Source organism: Grampus griseus (assembly GCF_964374135.1).
Source record: "Grampus griseus genome assembly, chromosome: 9".
Taxonomy (NCBI): Eukaryota; Metazoa; Chordata; class Mammalia; order Artiodactyla; family Delphinidae; genus Grampus; species Grampus griseus.
In genome coordinates, this window is record NC_139003.1 from 70042223 (window position 1) to 70055069 (window position 12847).

Below are 12847 nucleotides of genomic sequence, written 5' to 3' on the forward strand. Positions count from 1 at the left end.
GAATTTATGGTTTTTACCCATTCAAGGCCATAGAGCTTAATAAATAATAGAGCTAAAGCTCAAAACCAGAACTTCACACTCTAAGTGTATCCTTTTCTTCCTGTTATATCTCAAAATGAGTATTTTGTTTTATGTTGATGTTCTGTAATTGTTTCCCCAAGCTGATGAATAAATATGAACACTAGAATTTGGTGGTTCTAAATCTTTTCTGGGTTCATAGGCCCTTTTTGAAAATAAAATCTATGGAATCACTCAATAGGAAAAATAACAGACAATTTCGCATACATCTTCAGGGCTTCATGGGCTGTTGGTTAAGAACCCTATGCAAGATTGTAATTTGAAGGAGAGAAGTGATAACTTATGCTTCACAGTGCACAGCAGACAAGAATAAGAATTTTTAAAGTATTTGAGTGATTATAACCAGGCTTAATTTTCTTGATATTCACATTGGAAATAGTCAAGGAGCCTCTGTGAAGACATACATTTTAGTAGTAACAGAAAAAGCCAATGAAGGACAAAAATAAAGTCATTCACAGAAAAGGCACAAACAATAACTGAGCTTTACTGTATGCTACAGGTTTTACATCATATTGTTTTTTAACCTGAAAGCAGCCTCAAAAGTAGCTTATTATCAGCTCTTTACAAATAAGGAAACTAAAGCTCAAGAGAGGCTGATTAATTTGCCCAAAAACTTAAGACCAATGAACAAGCAAAGATATAAATTCATATCAGTCTAGTATGGAAGAAACCTGGCTCTTCCTGTAATCACCCAAATACTTAGCTTGAAAGCACAGAATATTAGAGAAGGGGGAAAAAAAAACTTACGACAGGAAGTTTAAAGAAAAGGTGGTTATAAGATCAAAAACAGGGAAAGCATTGCAATGATACGAAAGAAAGGTGGGAGAAACTAAGATTAATAATCTAGATCATAATATATCTGGTAGCGAGTGGAGGAAAGAATACTAACTATTAGGAACAATCTGATTCTAATTCTCGCTCTGCCCCCAACTCAACAGATAATCCTAGACTAATCGCTTAATCTTTCTGGAATTTAGCTTCCTTGTCTGTGAAATTATGGATGTTGGACGGCATAAAAACTTAAACTTCTAAATTCCTTCACAACTTTGAAAACATTTTCACAAGAACTATTTTCATTACATTCCACTGAGCAGGGATTTTGCTTTATTCATTGCTGTATCCGCAGCACCTGGCTGGTACAAAGTAGACACAAAATATTAGTTGAATGAATAGATGAATTTGATCATGACAATAACCCTGTGAGGAATGCAGTACTGGGCAGGTATTTTTTATTAGGCTTATTTCACATGTGAGAAAAACCAAGATCCAAAAAATTTTTAATACTTGCTCACAGTACTGCGGCTAAATGGTAGAGCAGGATACAAACTCAAGTCTTCCAATTACTAGTTCAAAGTTCTTTCTAGGTCTAAAATTTTTTATATTTTCATATACTCTTAAGCAGACACAAGAATAATGAACTCTTCTTATTCCCACTCTTCCAAAGGGAGAAAAACATCATTAGGATGGTGTTACCATAAAAAGCAGTGAATGACCGATTCAAAAGAATGATCTTAAAAAATACCTAACACACAATAATGTTATATATATGAAATAAGGAGATAAAATCCAATTTCTGACTTCTTTGATTATACTTTATTATATTTTCTGTGTTCCACAGTTAAGTCTACACTCCTAATTATGGCTGGCTACTTTACAATGTTTGCTGTTAATCATAAGGGAGAAGGAGCTCAAATCTATCCAAGTAAGGTTAAAACTCAAACCATGAAACTTACTGTAGGCCTCCTCAGTGACCTCAGGCTGAGGAACTCACCTCACACTCTAAAGCTTAAGATCAACTGAATTATAGAAGAAAAAGTCTTGACAGGGCAGCATGAGCTAGAAATATCTATGTGAACAGAGATGGAAACAAAGTAACAGCCCTAGGGCAAAGCTCTATTCTCCAAGACTCTCAAAAGTACAAAAGTATATTTCAAGAACCTAATTAGGGAAGAAGAGGGGTTGGTTGGAGAATAATACCTTCAGATTAGACAGTGTACTCCTGGCATAGCAATGCAGCCTCCTGCCTTGAGGCCACAGGCTCATAGGAAAATCACTCTGTGTACTGGGTAGCAAATTCTTTTATTTAAGAAAAAAAAAGATTGCAAATTCGCCCAAAGATAGAATCCTTTCTTTCAAAAATAAATAATTTCTGCATATGAAATGCCCTCCCCAAAATCAAGCAGCTTAAATACAAGGATATAGACCAAAATATTTTGTTATATGGGAGGCAGTATGTAAGGGGTGTTTGTAAAGTGAGAATTTTTGTATACCTCAGAAAAGTTTCTTAAAGGAAACTCATTAAAATACACTTCTCTTCTGAAAGTAAACAAATAAACTGAATACGTATTCTCCACTGACTTATGCTCCTTTGGTTTCTTCTTCCTCTAAGAGGACCCCGCTAGGTATGTGCCAAAAGTGAGCAGTTATGCTGAACTATTTTCAGAGCGCTTGAATAAAACAGAGTATCTGGGGTCATGACCTTGGCATCTCAGTGAGCCCCAGTCTATGCCGCCATGGCCACCTACAAGGTGGTGCTGATCCCACACAGGAAAAGCACACAGAACCTGTAGAACAGCTTCAGTGGCTGGAGCAAAGCCAACATGAGCCCAGGAGGCGTGAGGAGGTGAAGCACCACATGCAGGTGCTACAAGATGCTGGCTAGGAGTTTGACATCTGCTTCACCACGGTGCAGAAGAAAGCCATTTGGATCTTCTAGACAGCACTGGATGCCAATGACCAAGTGTGGCTGCCAATAGTGAGGACTTGACTTCAATAAAGCAGAAACTGCTGCCAAGCATGACGAAACCCAGGTAAAGATCTGGACATGCTATTATGTCCTACCACCTCTTATGAAGCTCAACCACCCTTCTACAGCAACATCAATAAAGACTGAGGTATGCAGACCTCACTGAAGATCAGCTACCCTCCTGTGAGAGTCCGAAGGACACTATTGCCAGAGCTCTGCCCTTTTGGAATGAAAAAATAGTTCCCCAGATGGAGGAGGGGAAGGGGGTACTGAATACAGCCCACGGCAATAGCCTTCAGGGCACTGTCAACCCTCTGGAGGGTCTCTCTGAAGAGGCTACTGTGGAGCTGCACCTGCCCACTGGTAGTCCCACTGTCTATGAACTGGACAAGAAGCCCATGGAGTTCCTGGGAAATGAAGAGCCCATGTGTGAAGTCATGGAGGCTATGGCTGCCCAGGGCAAGGCCAAGAAGTGAAGGCAAGCAAGCAGCCTACTTTCCCAAGGACACCCCCCTCCCACCCCATTCCTCTGCACCTCTTCCCTGCACATGTCTGTGGGCATCTTAAGTTGTAGCTCCAGATGGGGATCAGTGGCTCCCAATTTTCTTTTAGCCATTTTGTCTCCTGCTCCCATTTCCTTCATACAATCTAGTCAGAACAGCACCTATGGGGCAAAGGGTCCTCAGTCCAAGTCAAGGGAAGACTTATTCAAGAGGGTGGAGAGGAAGTAACTCTGGGACTTTTTGCTAGTGCTTCGTTTATTACTAAGGCCCTGCTTGAGTAGAAGATAGGCAAGAACCATGCTAAGATGTGACCAATGAGGAGGAACAAGAGAGCTTATTTGTGTTCCCAAAAGCTAATCCTGTACTATTTTGTAGTCATGTGACTGTCTGGGAGGCTCTAGTTATTCCAGTAGAAGATGAATGTAACCTGCATGGTGATTCAAACAAACATTTCCTCCATTACACCAGAGAAACTCGCTCCAGAAGATTAGGATCAATCCTGAATGTTTAAGTGTTGCATTTACTTTTACAAAATATATATATAAAATACATATATGTTGTGTCTATATTTGTACATATTATATATATTTCATATATTATTTATATATTAATGTTAAAAATATCAACAACAACAAAAACCTTCCGGGGATTTTAGTGGTGCTTAACAGAAAACAAACTATTCCTTACACCAATATGAGATAAGCTCCCTGACTCCTAAGGTATAGGACTTCACCCTGTTGTATGTTTCAGAACCCCTCCCCTGCCTTATTGTTCTATGGCCATAAAATGCCTCTTGATCATGTCCAAGCATGTCTTTCACTGTGTCAGATTTCCGAATCATGTTCCAGTTGTTTGGCGCTGCCACTTGGCCCAGTACTCATTTTGAGCATAACTGTACTAAATCCTATTTCCAGAACAGTATAATAAGGGAGTGATGCAACTAAAAACAAAATAAAACAGAACAAGAGTATCTGGGTAAGAGGGGAAAAAAGTATTATCGGTAAGTGGGATGAAAGACTTTGAACAGTCACATGATTGGACAACTGGACCCTGAGGAAGAAACGGACGTACAGACTAAGAGAACAGGTATTAGTCAAGATAAACATTCTGTAAATGTAAAGGAACAAAGGTTTTTATGACTCTAGTTCTATAATCTAAGAGTTATCCCACAATAATAATCTACTGTTCTACTTACCATGTAATAAATCAATTTTCTCCTTCCATTTGAAAGTTATTTTCCCTATTGATACAAACAATATTTAAATTTTTCTGCATAAATACAATGCAGTGACCTTACCTAGTAGCAAACTGAATGAGTGCATTCTGAAGAGTCTGCCTAATTTCAAGAAGAAAAGATTCATCATCACTTAGTGTATAATACCAATACTGGACATAATCCCTCAAGGAAAATTGGATAACCTAAAACAAAAATATGGAAAAAAATACAATTTTTTAGGATTTAAAAAGTAACAGTGGCAAAGTAAAACCTGAAAGGATTACTTGCGATTTATATTTACTTGCTACATACTAAATTGTAGTGGTAAATAACTGCCTTCATTAAAAAAGCATCAATATACTAAAACACATTTCAAAAATTTTTCAATTATTTTGGTAGCCCAATTCATCCACTGCCCAAATTTTTTAAAAAATTAAAGAATTATCTATGGCGAAGCCCCACCCAATTTCAGATAAAGATGAAGCCTGCAGAAAAAATAAATTTCCAATGCTACAACATAATGAAGTTTTAATCCGTTTGATGGAATGAGATGCAAAATAATGTCAAGAGACGCTAATAATCTTGGAAATGTTTTCTTTTGAGAATATCATCAGAATCATTGAATCAAATTATAAAAATGACAATTCACTTAATTCTAATACCGGTGATGCTGCCAACAGCACTGTTAGCCAATAAATAGCAAATAATACAGTTTAATGTATTATGTTTTTGCAAATCAGACAAAGTAAATATGGGTTCATCTAAAAAATAGTATTACATTTTAAAGTATACATTATTTGTAATAATCACAAAATCAAGAATCGATGAAAAATATTTTGGAGAAGAATAATTTGAATTCTAATTTTTAAAATATTTTTGAATGAAACCATAAATATCCATTTAAAAAAGTAATTAAACTAGTAGGAAAAACATCTGATTTATCAAACCACTAAGCTTGTTCATTAGCTGAAGAGTAACATTTTAACTATAAAATAATTAGAAACATTATCAGATGTCAGTAAAACCTTTTTTTCCTAAATGTAAATTCAACCAAAAGGCTTTAATATCGTATTAAGCAAACACCTTATTATAAGTAAGTTCATAAGTAAGGCAGCATCTTTATGTACAGACTCCAAGGACAGCATTATAATGAATTTCCAGCATATTACACAAATAGCAAAAATTCTTCTTTAGTATTTTCAAAAGAAATGCACCTAGCACACAACATATGGAATTCAAATACCACATACTGAAACTCACTTGCTGGAGAGGTTCATCAATTATATTGGCACCTGTCAATCTTCTATCGATCTTTATAGTCCTGGCTTCCCGTTTCATTTCTTCTAAGCACTGAAAGGAAACCATAACATTCTATTACATAGTTTCTTGATTTAAAGTCTCTGTAGTTTACTTCTAACTAAATATTCATTGTAACTTCCCTGTCATTATTTTCAAGTTAATAAATAACCTTATTTCTTGAGACTCGGGTATAAAGCAAACACTATTTCTCAAATTAACAAAACTAGACATCTAGAAAAAAAATCTTGTGTCATCACCAAAAACAATTATCAGCAAACATTATTTAGAATGTGAGAAATTGAAAATATCAGATATAATATTGCCATATTTCAATGAAACTTTAAAATCATAAGTTAGTGTTTCAGGTGAGTCAAATAATTGTCTTTATTAAACACACCCCTATTTCCTCCTTCTCCCTCCCAGCCCACAACAGTATACCAGCTGCCAAATGAATATATTTTAAATTAATTTTACTTAGGGATGGTTTTTAGCAACTAAAGAAAATAAATATTTCTCTGTAGTCTTCAGAAAGACCAGTGACCTGGAAATCGGGTGAAAAGTAGTAAGACACTCTTCAATTAAAAATACAAACCAAAGCACACATACATATAAAAAACATATGCCTCGAGTTATCACATGCAACCTCTAAGATTTTTTCATAAAATATACTTAGGAATCATTTTAGAAATAGCAATCAAAATCACCATTTTTACACCATATACTAAAAAACAGATTATAAAGACTTAACCAGTCTTGACTATGATTTATTACTGTTTAGGATCTTAATTCTTAAAATATTTTGCATCCTCTCTATGTACCACTCAAGTGAGTGGAAAATATGGATGGCTAGGAAATGATTCAAAAAGAAAAGGCAAAAAAGCAAACAACCCAATAGAAAAATGGGCAGAAGATCTTAATAGAGATTTCTCCAAAGAAGACACACAGATGGCCAGTAGGCACATGAAAAGATGCTCATCACTAATTATTAGAGAAATGCAAATCAAAACTACAATGAGGTACCACCCACCTTACACCAGTCAGAACGGCCATTATTAAAAAGTCTACAAATAACAAATGCTGGAGAGGGCATGAAGAAAATGGAACCCTCCTACACTGTTGATAGGAATGAAAGTTGGTATAGCCACTATGGAAAACAGTATGGAGGCTCCTCAGAAAACTAAAAGTAGAGTTACCATATGATCCAGCAATCCCAATCGTGGGCATATACCTAGACAAAACTACAATTCAAAAACACACACGCACCCCTACGTTCACTGCAGCACTATTCACGATAGCCAAGACATGGAAACAACCTAAATGTCCATCAACAGATAAATGGATAAAGATGTGGTACATATATACAATGGAATACTCCTCAGCCATCAAAAAGAATGAAATTATGCCATTTGCAGCAACATGGATGCAACTAGAGATTTTCTTATTATATAAATGAAGTAAATCAGAAAGAGAAAGACAAATAGTACATGGTATAACTTATATGTGCAATCTAAAATACGGCACAAATGAACCTATCTCTAAAACAGAAACAAAATCACAGACAGAGAGAACAGATTTGTGGTTGCCAAGAGGGAGCGGAGGAGGGAGGTGGGTGGACTGGGAGTTTTGGGTTAGTAGATGCAAACTATTACACTTAGAATTGATAAGCAACAAGGTCCTACTGAAGAGCACAGGGAACTATGTCCAATCTCCTGGGATAAACCATAATGGAAAAGAATATTTAAAAAAAGAATGTACGTATGTGTATAACTGAGTCACTTTGCTGTACAGCAGAAATTAACACAACATTGTAAGTCAACTATACCTCAACTAAAAAAAAAAAAAGGTTCATTTCCTCAGAAAGATCTGTGAGCAAACTCAAAGAATACACACTAAAGGGAGTTTTAAAGGGAGACAGAAGTAAGTTTCAGAGATTACTTTAAAAGTTACAGTAAGTATTAGAAAAAAATGTATTTATCAATATGAAAGTCTTATTAGCACATAATGGATAAGTTAATAATTGTAAAATTCAGTTACTGGCATCAACTCCAGACCATTGGCCTCTCTTCATACAAGAAAAACCATCCTAATCCCACAATAATAATTGAAGGCAATGAGAATCTGAAGCGTACTTCTAGTACACAATTCCAATTTTATTTAGAGTATGATATTGAAAACAAAAGAATAGGAAAGATAATATAAAATTGGACTTGAATTATTAAAATTATAGAAACTGCACAGCCTAATCGCAAGCTCTATTTTTCAAGTGAGTTAAAAGAGAAAGTGCCCATTTTCCTCCCTCTGGTTCCGATGCATTTATTTCATTCAAAACAGTATATTCATTGACATTTCCACAAGTCATACACATGATGCACTGAAATTCTAAGTTAAGACAGCAGGAAAAGACCCCAAATTTCTATCTTTTCCTCAAATTTGCATTCTCACCTTTAACATCTAACATGCATTTTCTAAGCCTGATCAGATAGACTCTCATAAATTTATAGTGAGCATTACTGAATTATAGGAAAATCTGCCAAGCCATATAAAGATGATCACATATCATCACTGCGTACAGCAGGACTTTAAGGTTTCACATTCCTTTACCCTTCTTACCTTAGGAATCCCAGTTGATGTCGGAGGAAGAAATGAGTGTTCACACTGCTCTAGGTACTTCTCTGAGTTTGTTTTTCCAAAGAGGAGAGTAACCACAAAACCCCTGAAAGAAATTTAATTATAGATACAAAAACAAAACTTCACTACAATTTAACACATCTATTTATTACCAAATATATTTTTCAGATTTAATTGATGGCTTACCATTCACTAAAAAGTCAGTTTGTGACTTTGACGAGGCGCAAGGAATTGACAGATTTTGTTAAGTTCTCAAGTTTAAAACAACTATAAACATTTTGTGAATTTATACAATAATGCCTTTACGAGTTTTCATCCAATATATTTCACAAAGAATCTCAGGCAACATTTTCAAACTTTAGAAAAATAAACCTTCATTAAATAAGTAGGCAAGCTAATAACCAAAGACAAATGAGATGTACATCTATAGCTATACCCACATTTCTATAATTCTGTTAACTAATTAAAGAGAGATATAACTTGCCACTATGAATACAGAATAAACAAAGGCTATACAGGAAAAAAAAAGATCCAATTTACGATTTGTTTAAAATAAGACTGGAATTTAAAAAAGAAATATAAATACATCCCCAAAAGTTAATTATTTTTAAAACAATTATGGAGTCAAGGTAAGATAAAATACTGGTTTAGAATACTTTGTATTGACTAAATGCTATCAGTATTTCCTACATTTAAAGTTTCCCAAATAAATCTAAGCACTACTAAGTAGATAGGAAATCCATAAAAGAATATTAAATTTTAATTTTATAATGATTTACAGTAATCTTACAATGATTGAAAGAGTGCAGTTGGGGACTCCCCTGGTGGCGCAGTGGTTAAGAATCCGTCTGTCAATGCAGGGGACACAGGTTCGATCCCTGGTCCAGGAAGATCCCACATGCCGCGGAGCAACTAAGCTCGTGTGCCACAACTACTGAGCCCACGTGACACAGCTACTGAAGCCCATGTGCCCTAGAGCCTGTGCTCCGCAACAAAAGAAGCTACTGCAATGAGAAGCCCACGCACTGCAACAAAGAGTAGCCCCCGCTCGCCACAACTAGAGAAAGCCCATGTGCAGCAACGAAGACCCAACACGGACGGACGGACGGACGGAAGGAAGGAAGGAACGAAGGAAGGAAGGAAGGGTGCAGTGACAAGAAAGGAACAGTAAAAAATTAAACACAGTCAGCCTTAGCTATTGAAAGGAAGATTCTCAAGGTCCTCTGCTTTTCGTGGCTATCTGCCATTTCACCACTCTTCAGTACAGGCACCACATAAGCAAGGAGGAGGTTGGAGAAACAAATAAAGTCAAATCAACTCATGTCATCAATTCTGTTTCTGTTTCTTTTTTAAAAGGTTGGCCTCAGAATTATCAGTAAATTTCACATATCTGTGTTCTATCTGACATTATTACTAAGAATCAAGTTGGCCTTGTATTTCAGTTTTACCTAGCTGTAAGCATATTTAGACACAATAAAATGCTGATATTAAGTTAACAATGCATTTCTAAAAACATTATCATAAAATAAACGTTCACCTTTGCCCACAGTGTGACAGTAGGAAAGTAAGCTAAGGAATAATATGATCTTAGAAAGAACCTTATTAATAGCTTCAGCCTTGAGGTTTAAGTAAAAATAGGTGCTACAAATGATTGCATAACCAAACAAACATAACGGGAATGCCATTAAATAACTCATATCAGTACTGAAGGTATCCCAAAATAACCAGAAAAAAAACCCACCAAAATTCAGAAAAACAAAAACCAAAAACTTCTGAGTGGTTTTCTTTCCAAAGGGTTTCTTTATTTTAGAAAATAAGGGGTTACCATTGACTATAAGCAAAACATATACATTATCAACACTGTATACAGGTAAACTGCAGAACTCAAAAACTTAAGTTTTACTAGCCAAAAAAAAAAAAAAAAAAGATAGTTTCCATGAGAAAATGTATTAATTCCTCTCTGACTTGCATTTTAACTAGGAAAAAGAACAAAAACAAATCTTTAAAACTTACACAACAAAAACAAAAAAACACTAAAACTAAGAAATGATTTTTAGTTATATGTAATGTAACTATTTAAGATTGATATATAAAAGCCTATTTTTGCTCTTAAAATTCATAAGGCACTAAACTATATAAATAAAGCTACATTAAAGAAAGGACAATCATTCTTCATAATTAGAGCCAAAATTAGAAAGATTTTTGACTCAGGAATTGTGATACTCACTGACTGTAACTGAGTAACCTGGGAATGCTTAATTAACTAATCCTCTGAGATGATTCTGGATGCTTGTTAGTATATAAATTGAAGTCCCCTTACTGTGGCACTATATTTCCTGACATCAGTAGTCTGGAACAGAATATCAAATCAATTTATGACATAACATGAACTTGGAATTTCAGATCCTTCCATGTGACTTAATATTATCTAAAGAGTTTATAGTGGCCCTCCCACACCTACCAATATCCCAACTTATCTAAAAAAATTCACAGAACTTTACAAATATCCAAAAACTTTCTTGAAATTATTCCTTAATAAATTAGCAGACTCAAAAAGGGAACAACAAAGGTTCCTGGGACTTCGAAATGAATGGACTCGTGACCCTTTTCCCTTTCCCAAATTTTATATGGAGCAGTTGAGTCTAAGAGAAAGGATTCTCACCCCTCTACCTTCATCTGTAACGCTGCAATTTCTTCCCTTTCTGAAGTATTGTAAAATATTCTGAAATCCTTCCTCACTTTTGCCAAAGGCTTATTCAATTAGTGAAATAAAAGAAATCTTTCCTTTGTGAGAGAAACATCTCCTCAATTTCCTTTCCAATAAATAAAAGCAGCCATGACCTTGTGGGGGAGTAGTGCAACCATGAAGGTCTGGCCTTGATTTGTGACTAAAGAATGTAATTTAGGAAGCCCAAATGGCTGCAGATCTGTAAGTCTTCAATCATCTTTATAATCAATAAAGATATTCAGAACTCCATTTATCTGATTCCTATGGCTTATTTCTTAATTGTCTCAGTATATAATACCATATCCAAGCAATTATAAGGAAAATATTAAATCTAATATAAAATACAGTTTTATGAATAGTCCTCGATGTAGCTTCCCAGTTAAATTAATTCTCACTTGTTCAACCATCAGTGGGTGACCTCCCTATAAAATGGTTACACATGATTTTCAAACTCATAACCTGAAAAATGTGACAGGATGACAGCCATCCCTTCAGTGTCTTATACAGTCTCTCTCAGGCCACAGTGTATATATGCTATTCAATTCAGCTAAGTCCTCTAAACCTATAGGCTCAAACAATTCCTCCAAATATTTGGGGTCTCAAAAGATTTTTCTGAAAGAACTCATAGGTATTCACTGCACAAATAATTACATAAATGTATTACACATATACAAATACACATATATATATACATACACACATAAACATTAACAACAAAATGCTCATTTCAGCTAAACTACCTTGTTCAGAGTACCTAAGTAGCAAGCATCTCTCTTGTTTATACATTTTCTTACATATAATTCATATCTGATACCAAACATTCTACATAGGAAGCTATACTAAATCATGACTGAAACCTCTCCTGTAAAGTTTTATCAACTCAAGGTAAAGCATAAACACTGTAAACCAAATAACCATGAAGAGAAAAATGGCAAAATCAGGTGTTTGTTGGAATTTTCTAGAACAAAATGACAGCATTCACTAAGGGAAATAATTAACACAATAATTAACATTAACATAATAATTAACATTAGTGTCTGAAGTCTAATCAATGAAACAGTCAGTATCTTCTAGTCTGTAAAACTTGATGTGTCATCTCAATTTAACTTATTTATCTTATTATTATAATAGATAAGGAAATTTCAACCTTAAAGGGGAAATAACACCAAAAGGAATAAAAAAATCTTAAAAACTTTTCAAGTTACACAAAAAAGTTTATATCATCAGAAATTGAAATTTATTTTTGAAGATGATGACCCATATTGCTGGTACAAATCATAACCATCATCGTTTTTATTTCTATAGTTATCTTAATTTTACTATTTTTAACTCTGGTAAAAACAATTTGCAAAAATAGCATTCACAAATCATACTGCCATTTCTCATGATCATTTTTTTTTCTCATTGAGGTCTCATGGTCATTTGTTTCCATTTTGAACAACTGAACATGACATGAATTATAAAATTATCATTGAGAATACTTACCCACCCACAAAGCAGAGGATATAAAATGCCAAATAAAATATTACAAAGGGTCCAAACGTTATTAGAGAAAGGACAATGCCAAGGCTTCCCCATCCCCATATGGACAGACTGGTCTGAAATAAAGCAGGAAAAAAAATCTTTTTAATAAATAAATAATTTTCCAT

The 12847-nt window shown here is 34.8% G+C and overlaps 1 protein-coding gene and 1 pseudogene across 3 annotated transcripts in view; one reads left to right on the plus strand and one right to left on the minus strand.

The window, feature by feature from the left end:
- Window positions 1-12847, minus strand: part of SNX13 (sorting nexin 13) — a gene marked incomplete at its 5' end in the record, with an annotated part of 138397 nt that overhangs the window by 85771 nt on the left and 39779 nt on the right. For both annotated transcript variants that reach the window (XM_082661480.1, XM_082661481.1), the window contains 4 exons: window positions 4625-4746; window positions 5804-5893; window positions 8453-8555; window positions 12684-12796. In XM_082661480.1, the coding sequence (XP_082517606.1) occupies window positions 4625-4746; window positions 5804-5893; window positions 8453-8555; window positions 12684-12796 (428 nt within the window). The remainder of the gene's footprint in view (window positions 1-4624; window positions 4747-5803; window positions 5894-8452; window positions 8556-12683; window positions 12797-12847) is intronic.
- Window positions 2592-3300, plus strand: LOC309826988 (phosphoglycerate mutase 1-like; annotated as a pseudogene). Its single transcript has one exon. The product of its transcript is annotated as a phosphoglycerate mutase 1-like (transcript).